The following is a 17,533-nucleotide window of genomic DNA, read 5'->3' on the forward strand; positions in this document are numbered from 1 at the left end:
GCTTTATGAAGACTTTATAAGTTGCACGTCTTTTAAATCACGACCAGAATAACAATAAAAACTGCGACTTAAAAGCACCGTAAGGAAAAGCAAAGCTAGAAAGGTGTGTTTTAAGATCTCTTTTAAATAGTGGTGTTTACAATGTGTTGAAATTGTTCAACAGGGATGCTGGCTCATGTTGACTCGATGTCTTTTGGGTGTTAGACCATTCTTGATTCACACGGGAAACTGTTGAGTGTGAGAAACCCAGCAGCATTGTAGTTCGCCTGGCACCTACTACCATACCCCGTTCAAAGGCACTTGAATATTTTGTCTTGCCCATTCACCCTCTGAATGGCACACATACACAATCCATATCTCAATTGTCTCAACCTTCATCTACACTGATTGAAGTGTATGAAACAAGCGACATCAATAAGGGATCATAGCTTTCACCTGGTCAGTCTACAGTATGTCATGGAAAGAGAAGGTGTCCTTGATGTTTTGCATTTTTTGCCAGTTGGCTGGTGTGTTTATGGACATATTCAATCTCCCACTATCTCAGTCTGCTGTCCCCACGTGTTTCAAGATGTCCACCATTGTTACAGTACCCAAGAAAGCAAAGGTAACTGAACTAAACGATTATCGCCCCGTGGCACTCACTTCTGTCAACATGAAGTGCTTTGAGAGGCTAGTCAAGGATCATATCACCTCTACCTTATCTGACACCCAAGACCCACTTAAATTTGCTTACGCCCCAATAGATCCATAGACGATGCAATCGCCATCGCACTACACACTGCCCTATCCCATCTGGACAAGAGGAACACCTACGTAAGAATGCTGTTCATTGACTTTTGCTCTGCCTTCAACACCATAGTACCCTCTAAGCTCATCATTCATCTTGTCATACGTAAGTTCCAAATATCTATAACGGTTGCCCCAATGTGAGTTGTTTTATGCACGTGATGTCAGAATGCACTCACTGTTCCAAAATGTTATTACGCAACAGGACAGTTAACACACAGTGCCTGCTAATTATCTATAGACTATGTTTTAACAAGTTGTATTTTCTTACAACAGTTTGAATTAAGGTGTGTTCCGCCTCCTCATTAATTCACATAAAAGTAGCCCATTTCAGCATTGCTGACAATTTATATTTGAGGCTTTACTGAGCCGGACAAACTTCTCTCTTCGAGGAGAGCCCGCACTTCACCAATGTTTGCACAGATCAAGAATGTAGACATTTGCGTGGTCTTGCATGAATTGGAAAATTTTCTGGCTGGCGCTCGCCTTGCCTTCCTTGGTGTTTTCCTTACAAATAATAACTTTGGACATATGTGCGTTCCTATCAAAGTTAGTTCCTTATTTTCTGTAAATCGTGTTGTCGTTTCTACTGTATGCACATACAGTATGTATGTATGTATGTATCTATGTATGGAGCATAATTTATTTACAGTTTTATTCACATGTTTTCAAGTACTGGTCACAAATAATGCATTCTGATTATTGCATAGACAGTAATGGACACCTATGATGTGTGTAAAATACTTTTTTGAAGGTTGTACTGATGATAATGAGCTAATGCTAAGCTATTTGCCAGCTATGTGTGGTGCCAAGTTTGTTGACAATATACAATGCATTGTACATCCAAAGATGTCATAATGAGGTGAAGGAATGTTAATTCATCTTTCCGGTAAACTTCCGGAAGTGAATGAATGGAAGTGAATGATCCTAGACCACACACCCCCTTCAAAATGCATACTATAAACAGACCAAACCCATCTTGTCTCCTTAATATCTTTGATTGATGCGAAAAAACAAACATGGCGGCAATACCCATCGTCAGATTACTTTCGATTTCTAGAAAGTGTATTACTCAATTATTTTGAACAATGGTGAGCTCACTCGTGATGTGATTCATTGCTATTAGCTAATACATATTGTAGTTAGTGTAAGCTGAGAGTTATAAAAATATGACCACTTGTGTTACGTCAATCTTTTCTCAGTTAGCGCTAGGACAAATGTAGCCTATATTTTCCGGTTTGGATGATTGTTTAATGCTGAAGCTACTTCTGTGAATGTCTGAACATTGCATCCAAAAATAAACTGGTCACATGCTGGACATAACCTTGTAAGGACTGTGTTTGTGCAAAATGTTTCTGTGAAAAAACAGTGTGGCCAGCTCAAATGCTGATTGTTGCGTCATTCGAAACTGGACGTTCTAAATAAGCGTTCTAATCACACCGGTTTGAGTGTATGCTCCAGGGACCACTGTAGAATGATCACACCCGTTTGTTGGTACATGTAAAAAGGTTAAGCTCGGAACCTGGGTCTGAACCCCGCCCTGTGTCACTCGTTCTGGACTTCCTGACGGTCTGCCCCCAGGTGGTGAAGGTAGGAAACAACACCTGCACTTTGCTGATACTCAACACAGAGGCCCCACAAGGGTTCGTCCTCAGCCCCCTCCTGTACTCTCTGTTCACCCATGACTGCGTGGCCACACACGCCTCCAACTCAATCATCAAGTTTGTAGACGACACAACAGTAGTAGGCCTGATTACCAACAATGACGAGACAGTCTACAGGGAAGAGGTGAGGGCCCTGGCGGAGTGGTGCCAGGAAAATAACCTCTCCCTCGTTGTCAAACTGATCGTGGACTTCAGGAAACAGCAGAGGGAGCACGTCCCAAATCCACATTGACGGGATCTTAGTGGAGTAGGTGGAAAGCTTCAAGTTTCTCGCCGTACACATCACTGGCAATCTGAAAAGGTCCACCCACACAGGCAGTGTGGTGAACAAGGTGCAACAGGAGGCAGAAGAAATTCAGCTTGGCCCCTCTAAGACACTGTTACAGATGCACAATTGAGAGCATCCTGCCAGGCTGTATCCCCGCCTGGTACGGAAACTGCACCGCCCGCAACCGCAGGGCTCTTCGGAGGGTGGTGTGGTCTGCCCAACGCATCACCGAGGGCACACTGAAGGCCAAAAAGATCACCAAGGACATCAACCACCCGAGCCACGGCCTGTTCACCCCACTATCATCCAGAAGGCAAGGTCAGTACAGGTGCATCAATACTGGGATCGAGAGACTGACAAACATCTTCTATCTCAAGGCGATCAGACTGTTAAATAGCCATGACTAGCCGGCTACCACCCTGTTACTCAACCGTGCATCTTAGAGGCTGCTGCCGTAGACATGGAATCACTGGCCACTTTAGTAATGGAACTCTAATCACTTTAATAATGTTAACATACTGCTTTACTGATCTCATATGTATATACTGTATTCTATTCTACTGTATTTTAGTCATTGCTCTTCCTAATAGTTACAGTTTAAGTCGGAAGTTTACATACACCTTAGCCAAATACATCTAAACTCAGTTTTTCACTATTCCTGACATTTAATCCTAGTAAAAATTCCCTGTCTTAGGCCAGTTAGGATCACCAATTTATTTTAAGAATGTGAAATGTCAGAATTATAGTAGAGAGTGATTTATTTCAGCTTTTAATTCTTTCATCACATTCCCAGTGGGTCAGAAGTTTACATACACTAAATTAGTATTTGGTAGCATTGCCTTTAAATGTATTAACTTGCGTCAAACGTTTCGGGTAGCCTTCAATAAGCTTCCCACAATAAGTTGGGTGAATTTTTGTCCATTCCTCCTGACAGAGCTGGTGTAACTGAATCAGGTTTGTAGGCCTCCTTGCTCGCACACGCTTTTTCAGTTCTGTCCACAAATTTTCTATGGGATTGAGGTTAGGGCTTTGTGATGGCCACTCCAATACCTTGACTTTGCTGTCCTTACACCATTTTGCCACAACTTTGGAAGTATGCTTGGGGTCATTGTCCATTTGGAAGACCAAAGCTTTAACCTCCTGACTGATGTTTTGACACATTGCTTCAATATATGCACGTAATTTTCCTCCCTCATGATGCCATCTATTTTGTGAAGTGCACCAGTCCCTCCTGCAGCAAAGTACCCCCACAATATGATGCTGCCTCCCCAGTGCTTCACGGTTGGGATGGTGTTCTTCGGCTTACAAGCCTCCCCTTTTTCCCTCCAAACATAACAATGGTCATTATGGCCAAACAGTTCTATTTTTGTTTCATCAGACCAGAGGACATTTCGCCAAAAAGTACGATCTTTGTCCCTATATGCAGTTGCAAACTGTAGTCTGGATTTTTTTATGGCGGTTTTTGAGCAGTGCTTCTTCCTTGCTGAGCGACCTTTCAGTTTATGTCGATATAGGACTAGTTTTACTGTGGATATTGATACTTTTGTACCTGTTTCCTCCAGCATCTTCACAAGGAGTTTTGCTGCTGTTCTGGGATTGATTTGCACCTTTCGCACCAAAGTACATTAAATTCTAGGAAACAGAACGTGTCTCCTTCCTGAGCGGTCTGATGGCTGCATGGTCCCATAGTGTTTACACTTGCGTACTATTGTTTGTAAAGATGAACGTGGTACTGCTTTGGAAATTGGAAATTGCTCCCAAGGATGAACCAGACTTGTGGAGGTCTGCAATTGTTTTTCTGAGGTCTTGGCTGATTTCTTTTGACTTTCCCATGATGTCAAGCAAAGAGTTTGAAGGTAGGCCTTGAAATACATTCACAGGTACACCTCCAATTGACTCAAATGATGTCAATTTGCCTATCAGAAGCTTCTAAAGCCATGATATCCTTTTCTGGAATTTTCCAAACTGTTTAAAGGCACAGTCAACTTAGTGTGTGTAATCTTCTGACCCACTGTACAGTGAAATAATCTTTCTGTAAACAATTGTTGGAAAAATTAATTGTGTCATGCACAAAGAAGATGTCCTAACCGACTTGCCAAAACTATAGTTTGTTAACAAGAAATTTGTGGAGTGGTTGAAAAACGAGTTTTAATGACTCCAACTTAAGTGTATGTAAACTTCCGACTTCAACTGTATGTATTTCTTAATTCCATTATTTTACTTTAAGATTTGTGTGTATTATTGTGAATTGTTAAATTCTGTTGGAGCTAGGAACACAAGCATTTTGCTACACCCACAATAGCATCTGCAAAATATGTGTATGTGACCAATACATTTTTTTTTTTTTTGATTTATACTCAGTGTATGTCACTTCTCATTATATTCCATACGTAAACACATGGCTTAATATGTAGCAGCGTGGTTCAGCATTCTTTGGAGAGTTTTTCCAGACATTTTCCTGGCTAATGCGGTCAATTCGGATTCTCGTCTCTGATCTCAGCCAGCTGCATCATTGACTTGCCAATAGGACACTGGGTCTTTTGTATGCAGAATGCTTTTTTCATGGTGAAGTTTCCGAACAATAATTTTCTCTGGAGCATTGCTGTCTGGATGTAGCCAAATGTCTGCATTATCACAACATCAGAGGGGGTTTTAATAATTCACGAGTCAATGTTTCAGTCTGGTGTCTGGAGATGTTTGAATGCATAATTAGATATTTTAGCAAATTCCATAATTTGAGAGGAATGTTTTTACAGCCAGTGCATCCAAATTATCTTTTATATTAACTTACTCCATGTGTGTGTAAATAAAGAGATTTGAAAAACACATTTATACAATAATGATGGTCCATGAAGCAAATACTCTCTTATCCAGGTACGGTGTCAAGAAAAAGTATGTGAACCCTTTTCCTGGATTTCTGCATAAATTGGTCATAAAATTTGATCTGATCTTCATCTAAGTCACAACACTAGACAAACACAGTCTGCTAAAACTAATAACACACACATAAGTATAGGTTTTCATGTCTTTTTTGAACATGCTGTGTAAACATTCACAGTGTAGGGTGGAAAAAGTAGGTGAACCCTTGTATTTAATAACTTGTTGACCCTGGCAGCAATTAACTCAACCAAACGTTTTCTGTAGTTGTGGATCCGACCTACACAACGGTCAGGAGGAATTTTAGACCCTTCATCTTTACAAAACTGTTTCAGTTCAGCAATATTCTTTGGATGTCTGGTGTGAACCACTTTTGAGGTCATTCCACAGCATTTTAAATCGGGTTGAGGTGAGGACTCTGACTGGGCCACACCAGAAGGCGTATTTTCTTCTGTTGAAGCCATTCTGTTGTTGATTTACTTCTGTGTTTTGGGTCGTTGTCCTGTTGCATCCCCCTAGTTTTTGTTGAGCTTCAATTGGCGGACAGATAGCCTTACATTCTCCTGGAAAATGTCTTAATAAACTTAATTTTTCCGTTGATGATAGCAAGCTGTCTTGGCCCTTGGGCAGCAAAACAGCCCCAAACCACGATGCTCCCTCCGCCATACTCTACAGTTGGGATGAGGTTTTGATGTTGGTGTGCTGTGCCTTTTTTCTCCACACATAGTGCTGTGTGTTCCTTCCAAACAACTCAACTTTAGTCTAATCTGTTCACAGAATATTTTTCCATAAGCGCTGCTCTTTTGTGAACTTCAGACGCGCAGCAATATTTTTGGGGACAGCAGTAGCTACTACCGTGGAGTCTTCCCATGAACACCATTCTTGTTTAGTGTTTTACGTATCTTGAACATGTCAACAGAGATGTTACCATGTTCCAGCGATTCCAGTAAGTCTTTAGCTGACTCTAGGATTCTTCTTAACCTTACTTAGCATTCTGCGCTGTGCTCTTGCAGTCATCTTTGCAGGACGGACACTCCTAGGGAGAGTAGCAACGGTGCTGAACTTTCTCCATTTATAGACAGTTTGTCTTACTGTGAACTGATGAACATCAAGGCTTATAGAGATACTTTTGTAACCCTTTCCAGCTTCATGCAAGTCAACAATGTTTAATCTTAGGTCTTCTGAGATCTATTTTGTTCGAGGGATAGTTCACATCAGGCAATGCTTCTTGAGAGTGTTTTTTTATAGGGCAGGGCAGCTCTAACCAACATCTCTAATCTCGTCTCATTGATTGGACTCCAGGTTATCTGACTCCTGACTCAAATTAGCTTATGGAAAACTCATTAGCCTAGGGTTTCACATACTTTTTCCTACACTGTGAATGTTAAAATGATGTATACAATACAGAAAAGAAAAATACAATAATTTGTGTTATTAGTTTAAGCACACTGTTTGTCTATTGTTGTGACTAATATGAAGATCAGATCATATTTTAGGACAAATTTATGCAGAAATCCAGGTAATTCTAAAGGGTTCACATACGTTTTCTTTCCACTGTAGATATGGATATTATGTTGTATTCTATTCTGTCATTACCTACCCACAACGCACAAGTGTTGGTAGCTTAGGCAAATATTTTAAGCTAAACATAATGTCATTCAAGGCAAGTCGTTTTCCAACGGTCCAGTTTTAAATTGGTTTAGGACTTTTTAACCGGTCGACAGTTTTTTGTCACCCTTGTTAAACATAACTCAGAGAAAATAAATATCACATGTGACGTTCCACAAGGTAACATTTTTAGTCTGGTACTCTTCTGTTTATATATTTTACCCCTTAGCAGCATTATGAGAAGCACGGCATTGATTTTCCCTGCTATGCAGATGATACACAACTTTACATGTCTGTGTCACCTGTAACGATGCTCTTCCTGTGAATGACTGGACCAAAGCGCGGCGTGCGACGTGTTCATGATATTTTATTACAATCAGAACACTAGAACAAAAAATAACACAGGGGGAAACTAACAGTTCTGCAAGGTAACTAAACAGAAAACAACTACCCACAAAACACAGGTGGGAAAAGGCTACCTACGTATGGTTCTCAATCAGAGACAACGATAGACAGCTGCCTCTGATTGAGAACCACACCCGGCCAAACACACAGAAATAGAAAACATAGAACACAAAACATAGAATGCCCACCCCAACTCACACCCTGACCAAACCAAAATAGAGACATAAAAAGGATCTCTAAGGTCAGGGCGTGACATCACCAGAGGATTTTATTTCCACAGATTCATTATTAGACTATATTAGTGATTTGAATACTTGGATGGCTCACTCCAGCTAAATCAAGACAACACCGAGGTACTTATCATTGGAGCCAAAGCACAGAGAGAGAATCTGGCTTCACATTTTAATTCACGGGCAATAAAGATAAAACACAAGGTAAAAAACCTACGTATCATTTTAGATTCTGAACTCAATTTCGAATCACACATTAGGAATGTGACCAAAATAGCTTTTTACCACCCGAGGAACATTGCCAAGGTGCTGATACAGAGAGACTCATCCATGCTATAATTACAAGCAGGCTTGACTACTGTAATGCTCTCCTGTTTAGTCTACCCAAGAAATCCCTTGGTCAACTGCAAAACATACAGAATGCTGCAGCACAGGTACTGACTAAGACCAGACAGAGAGCACACATTACGGTATTAAAGTCTCTGCACCTTTTTAGTGTTGTTTTTCCTCACGGTGCTTTTTTAGTCTTTCAGTTTTTATTGTTATTCTTTTGTTTTTATCCTCTTATGTCTGTTGTGTAGTAAATATTTCTGTTTTTATTTTCATAGTTTAATAAGAAAGTTTTTTTCTAGGGCCTCCGGAGTGGCACAGCGGTCTAAGGCATGATCCCAGGCTGTGTCACAGCCAGCTGTGACCGGGAGACCCTTGAGGCGGAGCACAATTGTCCGGGGTAGGGGAGGGTTTGGCCGGCTGGGATGTCCTTGTCCCTTCGCGCTCTAGCGACTCCTTGTGGCGGTCCAGGCGCCTGCAACCTGACCCCGGTTGTACGGTGTTTCTTCCGACACATTGGTGCGGCTGGCTTCCGGGTTAAGCGAGCAGTGCGGCTTTGTCAGGGTCGTGTTTTGGAGGACGCATTGCTCTTGACCTTCACCTCTCCTGAGTCTGTACGGTAGTTGCAGCGATGGGACAAGACTGTAACTACCAATTGGATATCACGAAAAAGGGGTAAAAGTACAAGAACAAAAATGTTTTCTGTGATGCGCATTGCGTTGCATTCATGTCTGAAATGTGCTATATTGTCACGGCCGTCGTCTGAAGGAGACCAAGGTGCAGTGTGGTGAGAGTACATTTTCCTTTATTATTGTGAATGTCACCAACAAAACAAGAAACAAAGAAACGACCGTGAAGCTTATCAGGGCTATAGTTCCACTAACAAAGATAACTACCCACCAACACCAAAGGAAAAAAGGCTGCCTAAGTATGATTCCCAATCAGAGACAACGATAAACAGCTGTCCCTGATTGAGAACCATACCCGGCCAAAACATAGAAATAAAGAAACTAGAATGCCCACCCTAGTCACACCCTGGCCTAACCAAAATAGAGAATAAAAGCCTCTCTATGGCCAGGGCGTGACATATATCAATAAAGCTTGATTTGATAACATGTTTGCTTTAACGGATATACTTTTAAACTATTTTGACAAGTTTCAAATGGTTTGACCAGAGTTATAATACTCCTGTGTGAGCATCATTGCTATCTTTTCAGCCTACTGAATTCACAAACCACTCTTTGTCAATCCTGAACCAGACTACCCATTTAAAACTCCAGATAAAGCACAACCACATAAACATTTCACTGCAGAGCAATGTTTTGTTGTGTATGCTGCTTTTTGTGGTTTTTCTCCCCGAAACTGGGGCCATGGAACCCAAGCAACTGTGACAAATTAGGATTTGAGATAACAAAATCAACTGTTTTTATAAGCATAGCGAAGGGGATTTGACTCTGGCGGCGGAGCTCACTTGAATAAGCAGACTGTCTGAACTCCTCGTGGGTCCTGCTTTGATGATCACTTTCATCCATCGCATGGACAGTGTTGCAGATGCATATTCAAAACAAATAATATAAAAAAACACAGGAGGGAGGATGGGGAGGGGTATGCGTTAACCTGAGGCTATTAGTTTACAAATATAATCCCTCACCCCCCTTAGATTTTAATCAATTCTCTCTGTATTTCTTGCCCCCCTGAAATGACGAGCTGTTATAGGAGACATGTGGTGATGTTGCGGTGATACTAGGACACAGCTCTGCTGTCAGACGTGTTTAAAGGGGAAATCTGCAGTGGCTACATTCATAAATGAATGATAAATATCCATAGATTTTTAAATATTATAACTTACAAATGTCTCAATAGCTGTTCAACCGTCGTGCCACATCAGATCCCAAAGTATAAGCTTTTTTCACTCCAATGTTTGTAAGCAATGTAAATATAAACAAACTACTGTATAGCCTGAAAACTTGGTTAAAGCATAGATGTTTTTGATATCATGAATAGTCAGTCCTTGCATCTATAGCTCTGTGGCGAGGTGCCTGCTTTGTTATTGTTTCCACTGCGGATTAGTTCTTTAAAGGAACCAACATGGTGGCCATTCTTTTTTTACTCACTTATTGGAACAGTGAACCTCACTCACTAGTATACATGACGAGGACATTAACAGGGTGCGATTACTTGAGGGAGCATGATGAAGAGATTCAAAGAGGAGGAAAAAGAGAGCGAGACAGACTTTGAGAGACGGGGTAATGCAGGGTGAGCGAAATAGATGGAAACATCTAAACATAAAAAGGGAATAAAGGAAGAGAAGGCCAGGTGGCTGTACAAACCTGGACAATTAAATAGTAGAATGGTGTAGAGAGTCAGGGAGAGAAAGGGAGACACAGTGAGAGACATTGAAAGGAACAGGGCCCAACTGAGGTGACTGAGGAAAAGTAGGTATCTTAGTAGGAGGAGAGACTACGAGTGACAGACGGAAGGGGATATAGAGTTAAAAGGCAGAAAGACAAGGATCAGGGACTTGAAAACATAGAGAACAGAGGAAAGATTGGAAATCATTGTACAAGTGGCATCAACACAATTTAATTTTACTATACAGTTTTTGTTGTTGTTATTAAACTATTCTACTAAACCACAAAAAAGCACATACTGTCAATAGCAGACACAAGCTATGAAATGAATGAACATCAATGGACAAATAGTAGCCTTTGTCTGCAGAGACAGAGAGAATAAGAGTATGGAGTGATATTAGAGAGAGGAAGAGATAGTGAGAGAAGAGGAAGGAAAAGAGAAGGATGGGGAGGTGGAGACAGTGGGAGAGGAGGTGAAGAGTGGGAGAAAAGGAGTTGGAGAGAGAGGGAGGAGACCATTTGGAAAAAGAGGAGGATGAGAGAGAGATCCAGAGAGAGAAAGCAAGAGCTGATGAAGAGATGGGTGTAATGGAGAGAATGAGAGGGAAGTGACTAAGATGGCCTGTCTCCCTGTCACTGGCCTCACCATGCCCATCACTTTGCAGTGATCCTTCTCCCAATCCGTCGTCTGCCGCTTGCCAGCTGACAGGGGGCCTACTCTGGGCATGGCCACTGACGAGAAGCAGCAGCCATGCTTTAAAATCAATCCACCACCCTAATATGTCACGAATGACTGCACAGGACTTGCCAATAGCTTTTGGGGTGGAAGAGATGCCTTGTGACTGTACTGTATCGGCTAGCCTGCTGGCTCCTGCTCGGAAGGGCATTCATTGACACAGCGCTAATTAACCCTGGCTACTAGCAACGGACATCTTCTCTTGCTTTCTCTCTCAAACTCATTATGGTTGCATACTTTTTTTACACCAAATTAAGAATAAATGCATACGTACTTAATGAAATTCAGAGTGAGCTGGTAGTCTGGTTGCTGTTTTGAAATGACAAGCGTTTTGGTTTACAGAGCTGTACTTTTACCCAGAAAAGTGTTTGATACAAATAGTTTCTAATTAATCATATACGCACTGCCAAGCACACAGTTAAATCATCTACATTTAAGGGGGCAGGGAAAGCGTAGATAGAAGAAAATAAATGAATCTGTGTTTTTTCCCGAAGTCATTTGCCTTTGAGGTGGAAAGGAATAAACAACGTTTTTTAACTTTGAAGTCAGCTCCTTAGCTGAAACAAATGGAAACTATGAAAAATTATATTTTGGATCAATTGAAGTCGAGCAGAAGACTTGAGAGGATATTTTTGCCAACTGTTGCCATTTTTGCCATATTAAATTTGATTTAATATTGTATTTTCATTGTGTTATCTTTTTGTTACCATTTCATATTCTAAAATCCTGGTTGATAAAAAGTGAAGTGTTGTTTTTTCCATTGATGGTGCGTGTTTGACCCCCCAGTGTCACGTTCTGACCTTAGTTTATTTTTATGTCTTTGTGTTAGGTTGGTCAGGGCGTGAGTTTGGGTGGGTAGTCTATGTTCTGTTTTCTATGTTGTTGTATTTCTATGTCTGGCCTGACATGGTTCTCAATCAGAGGCAGCTGTCGATCGTTGTCTCTGATTGACAATCATATTTAGGTAGCCTGTTTTCCCACTATGGGTTGTGGGTGTTTATTTTCTGTCTAGTGTCTGTTCACCTTACAGAGCTGTTTCGTTTTTCTTATCGTTGTTATTTTGTGTAGTGTTCAGTTTGAAATTAAAATATGACGAACACTTACCACGCTGCATTTTGGTCCTCCTCTCCTTCCACCAACGAAATCCATTATACCCAGGTGTTTCCCTTCCCAGTTGTCAGGGTTTTCCCGTTGGATCAAACAGTCATGTTGAATTGTGACTTGATTCATCTTTGACACTTCTTACTCTAAATGTCACATATGTCATAACCTTTTAACATCACAATGATTCATAGATGTGGGACAGAGCTCAAACTGTAGCGATATTACTCAGTATTCTATAAGATAGAACACAAAGCTATCAGAGCACAGCATTTCACAGCCAAAGACATGACAAAATCAAATGGAAAGCGTGAGGCCAGAATGGGAAGAATCCATAACTGAAGTGCATCCAACAATTCAATGTGCAGTCTGCCATGAAGCCGTGCATTTTACTCAATTGGCCTGTATATCACACATGGGCATCTGATGATGTGAAGATACTGTGTGTTTACACTTCATAGATGTTGTACTGTGTATACAATATCTATATAAATGTTATATTCTCCTTACAAAACGTAGTAATTGTTATTCATGGCCATGTTGGAATTTCGATTTCAGAATTCAATATGTGTTCAGGAAGCATGTCTGATACCTACCTTGCTGCCCAAATACAACGCAAAGCCCTGTCTTAATCACAATATCTTCCTGCGTTGTTTGTTTGAAGTATTAGGGGGTTGTTGCCATGAGGGATTGAATTGATTGATTAATACTTTTATCCAATTAGTGTTCCCTCATGCAATTAATCAGCTGGCCGGGGTTAAGCCCACTTGGTTGGCCGGACTGAGGCAGACAGATGCTAGCGGCCTGACTCGTGATGAAGAACCATCCCCCTTTTTCTCTCTTGCCTCTATTCTTCTCCATCCTCCCCTCCACACACCTGGCGCGCGCTCCCCTCATACAGTACTGTGCCATCGCTCTTGTGCTTCGAGCACATTGTTCGGGTGCTTGCCGCACACGACAAATGGCAGGCTGAAAACAGTTCCCTCCAGATAATCCAAACAGAAACAACACATTTTCATTATTGGTGGCTCGAGTTGTGAAGAGCTAGAAGAAAGTTGGCATGGAAAGACATGCACGTTTCGGAGAGATAATGTAATTTCATTTAGTTTGAACGATAAATGAGTTGAGCTTTTGGCACGTTTTGTGTTTGCAGTATGCATTTAAAACATTTATACAATTTCATTTTTGATGAAAAACACTGCAGTGTAAAGCCCAACCAGTGATAAATGCCTTTTGTTCTACGGGAGAACGTGATGGTAACCTATACTTTTCCTTCTTGTCTTTTTCAGGTTTTGCCATTACCTTCAGCACTTTATGGGGGCCCTCTCTATGCCTGAATCATGGAATGGAATAAGATCTGAGCCAATGGAGTCCCATGAAGGATACTGCTCCCTAATACTGCAAAGGGGTGAAAAGAGACGGTCGCTGGACCATACACAACCCTAGGGTCCTGGACCTAGAGAGACGCTTGTAATCTGTGGACTCGAGTATCCGAATGACCTGCAAATCCATTTTAATTTGAAAATACAAAAGAATGATATTTTTGAAAGATAATAACTATGAATTTTAGTGTCAATCAGCTCCAATAGTTTGGAGTTAGTGGTGAGATACCCAAGGTTTTCAGTAAGATTTTAACCTTGTTTTACCAGTTGCACCCCAAATTGACCTTGATAACGATACCAAGGCCATTTCGAATGGTTATAGGTCCCATGATCTTCTACTCAAAGGAGCTTGTCCATTGCAGGATTTCCCAAATGAATGTGTTTGAATAATTTAAAAAAAATACCATGAATGAATTGAAATTGTCAATTTGAATTCTCAGGGAGTTTTGTATCAATATCAGGCCCACTCCCTTCAACGCCATACTTGTTTTAGAGATTGTGGAGCTGCCGTCAACAACGTGAAACTGTGCTACCCATAAAGCATATGGGAAAGCTAGTCTTGGAAATCTTGAATGCAGTTTTCCCTTGTACAGTAACAAAATACATATCTGTTACCAGAATGGATTTGATACCAGTGTAGACAGACAGTGGAGATAAGTCTGGAAAACCTCAATGGCAAAGATCACATTGGAAAGATAAGTCTGTTTCAAAATGATTTGTCAAGTTTCTTCTGCAAAGAGAAAAAACATTCTGCAGTCTTTCTAAATTCACCGAATCATGGCGTGTCATGACATGCCCTGCATCCTGAGACGGAACTATTTAAGACAATTGAATACTCAAGAATCTTGTGAATTAATCCAAGAGTCCTAGAACAGAAATCTTGGTTGTCCTTGGAGTGTTTGTTCTTCAACATTGCTGGCTTGAGGACTCTTTTCACCTCTTCGGTAATCTCCGTCACATGTAGAGCCAATCAGGATTTTCCAAAATGGCTCCCTGTTGGAGACTGGGAGCTTGTAGCCTATTGGCGGCCCTTTGGCTTTTGCATTGCTGTAGTTGTGGATGGTCAGAGACCACAAGGACTAATGGCGTGGCCAAGGGTGAAACGAAGGAGCAGGAGCTCATGTCCCATGAACGAGTGAAGAGAGGATGGGTGTGGAACCAGTTCTTTGTGGTGGAGGAGTACACGGGCACGGAACCACTCTACGTTGGAAAGGTAAGTCAACTATGTCTGAGAGAGTTTCATGTGTTTAGGGGGATAACACTAACATAACAGTTGAAGTCTTTGCTCGAAACATCCCCAGACATCCTATCCTCATTCATATCTTACTTATGAGTTGATTGCGATTTGATTTGTATGACATGTTATGATTGGAAAAGATAAGATGGCAAAAGCGAAAGAAATAGGGATGGTGCTGGTGAATTTTTACTGCATACCCATGATTGTCTGAATTCAGTCATTAGCAATTGATAATTGTAAATTCATATTTTAAACTCTAGTCTGAATGCTGTTCCTTATAAAGGCAGGAATTACCCCCAGGCCTCCCCTTCTGCCAATGTATTATTTTTGTATTAGGAGACAAACTGTGCTATCTATTCAGCCAGGATACATGACAGGCCTTAGCCAAGACCGATAGAGAGAATGAGCAGAGGAGAGAAAGAGGGTGGGGTGGGGTGGGGCGGGGCGTGAAGATAAAGAAACAGACGGACAGACAGATGAACAGACATACAGAAAGACAGACAGACGAAAAAACAAACAGACTGAGCATGAGAAAAGATGAGCTCAAACGAATGAGGGGTGGAGAGAGAGGATTTATGCATTTCGAAGTGATTCATTACGGGAGAGTGTGGTGGGGCAAGCGAGGCACTGACATATAAATGCGGTACAGGCATAGCAAGGGGGAGAGAAAGAGAGATGATTTTATTAATAAAATTACCCAGAGTTATTGCTGTCCATGAAGCCGGGGCACAAGCCAGGACTATTAATAGTAGCTCGGTGGTGATGTTGCCGGACTCATCCATCGCTAAGGATATCAAAAACTTTAATTAGAGCAATATAGGATTAAATACGGCCAGTGTGGGACATTTAGACAACTTCTTCTCGCCCAACTCAGCAAAGCTGCCAAGGCTGTCCTACTGGCCATTAATCTGCTAATGAAATATTATTTTCACTAAATGGCCACTCACATCGCAATAAACTGGCAGCTTTGTTTGATACATTTGTGTAATGAATTTCCTTGGCCTTCTATGATCTGTCCGTCTGTCTGATTCCCCCCTTCTGCTAAGTTCAATATTCAAATTCTGAAAGCTTTATTATCTCATTCAGTATTTATCTACAGTATGTGTTGCCCATTTCCTGGTTTGAGACTAGATGGTAGTTCAGTCAAAACTCATGTCAAATCAAATCAAATTTTATGGTCACATATACATGGTCAGCAGATGTTATTGCAAGTGTAGTGAAATGCTTATGCTTCTAGATCCGACAGTGCAGAAGTATCTAACAGGTAGTATCTAACAATTCCACAACAAAACATAATATCTAACAAATTCCACAACAAAACATAATACACACAATCTATTAAAGGAATGGGATAAGAATATATAAGTATAAAATATATGGATGAGCAGTGACAGAGCGGCAAGATGCAATCATATTAAAGAATAGATAGTGAAGGATATAGTACACAGTATATACATATGAGATTGTTACGGCTGTCATATTCTTCCTCCTCCTCAGACGAGGAGAGGCGAGAAGGATCAGACCAATTCGCGGAGTGGGTAGTTCTCATGATGATTTATTATATCGAAACTGAACACTAACATGAAACAAAATAACAAAGAGAATCTAACCGAAACCAGTCCCGTGTGGCACGAACACTGACACGAAATACAATACAAATACACCCACAAAACACACACGTGAACCCCGGCTGCCTAAGTATGATTCTCAATCAGGGACAACGATTGACAGCTGCCTCTGATTGAGAATCATACCAGGCCGAACGCACAAAACCCCAACATAGAAAACAACACATAGACAACCCACCCAACTCACGCCCTGACCATACTAAATAAATACAAAACAAGAGAAAACAGGTCAGGAACGTGACAGAGATGAGTAATGCGAGATATGTAAACATTCTTAAAGTGCCATTATTAAAGTGACTTGTGTTCCATTTATTAAAGTGGCCAATGATATCAAGTCTCTAGGTAGGCAGCCGCCTCTCTGTGCTAGTGGTGGCTGTTTAACAATCTGATGGCCTTGAGATAGAAGCTGTTTTTCAATCTCTCTGTTCCAGCTTTGATGCACCTGTACTGACTTCGTCTTCTGGATGGAAGCGGGGTGAACAGGCAGTGGCTCGGGTGGTTATTGTCCTTGATGATATTTTATGCCTTCCTTTGACATCGGGTGTTTTCGGTGTCCTGGAAGGCAGGTAGTTTGACAGGATGCTCTCAATTGTGCACCTGTAAAAGTTATTGAGGGTTTTCGGATGATAAGCCATATTTTTTCAGCCTCCTGAGGTTGAAGAGGTGCTGTTGCGCCTTCTTTATCATACTGTCTGTATGCGTGGACCATTTCAGTTTGTCAGTGAGGAACTACACCGAGGAACTTAAAACTTTCCATCTTCTCCACTGTTGTCCTGTCGATGTGGATGGGGGGGGTGCTCCCTTTGCTGTTTCCTGAAGTCCACGATCATCTCTTATGTTTAGCTGACATTGAGTGAGAGGTTATTTTCCTGACACCACACTCCGAGGGCACTCACCTCTTCCCTGTAGGCTGTCTCGTCGTTGTTGGTA

At 41.3% G+C, this 17,533-nt stretch overlaps 1 protein-coding gene across 2 annotated transcripts in view; it reads left to right on the top strand.

Annotated features, from left to right (window-relative positions):
- LOC129840734 (cadherin-22-like) overlaps positions 1-17,533 on the top strand; it is a 334,105-nt gene that overhangs the window by 197,644 nt on the left and 118,928 nt on the right. For both annotated transcript variants that reach the window (XM_055908876.1, XM_055908883.1), the window contains exon 2: positions 13,646-14,951. In XM_055908876.1, the coding sequence (XP_055764851.1) occupies positions 14,724-14,951 (228 nt within the window). In that variant the 5' untranslated portion in view covers positions 13,646-14,723. The remainder of the gene's footprint in view (positions 1-13,645; positions 14,952-17,533) is intronic.

This window comes from Salvelinus fontinalis, chromosome 3 (assembly GCF_029448725.1).
Source record: "Salvelinus fontinalis isolate EN_2023a chromosome 3, ASM2944872v1, whole genome shotgun sequence".
NCBI lineage: Eukaryota > Metazoa > Chordata > Actinopteri > Salmoniformes > Salmonidae > Salvelinus > Salvelinus fontinalis.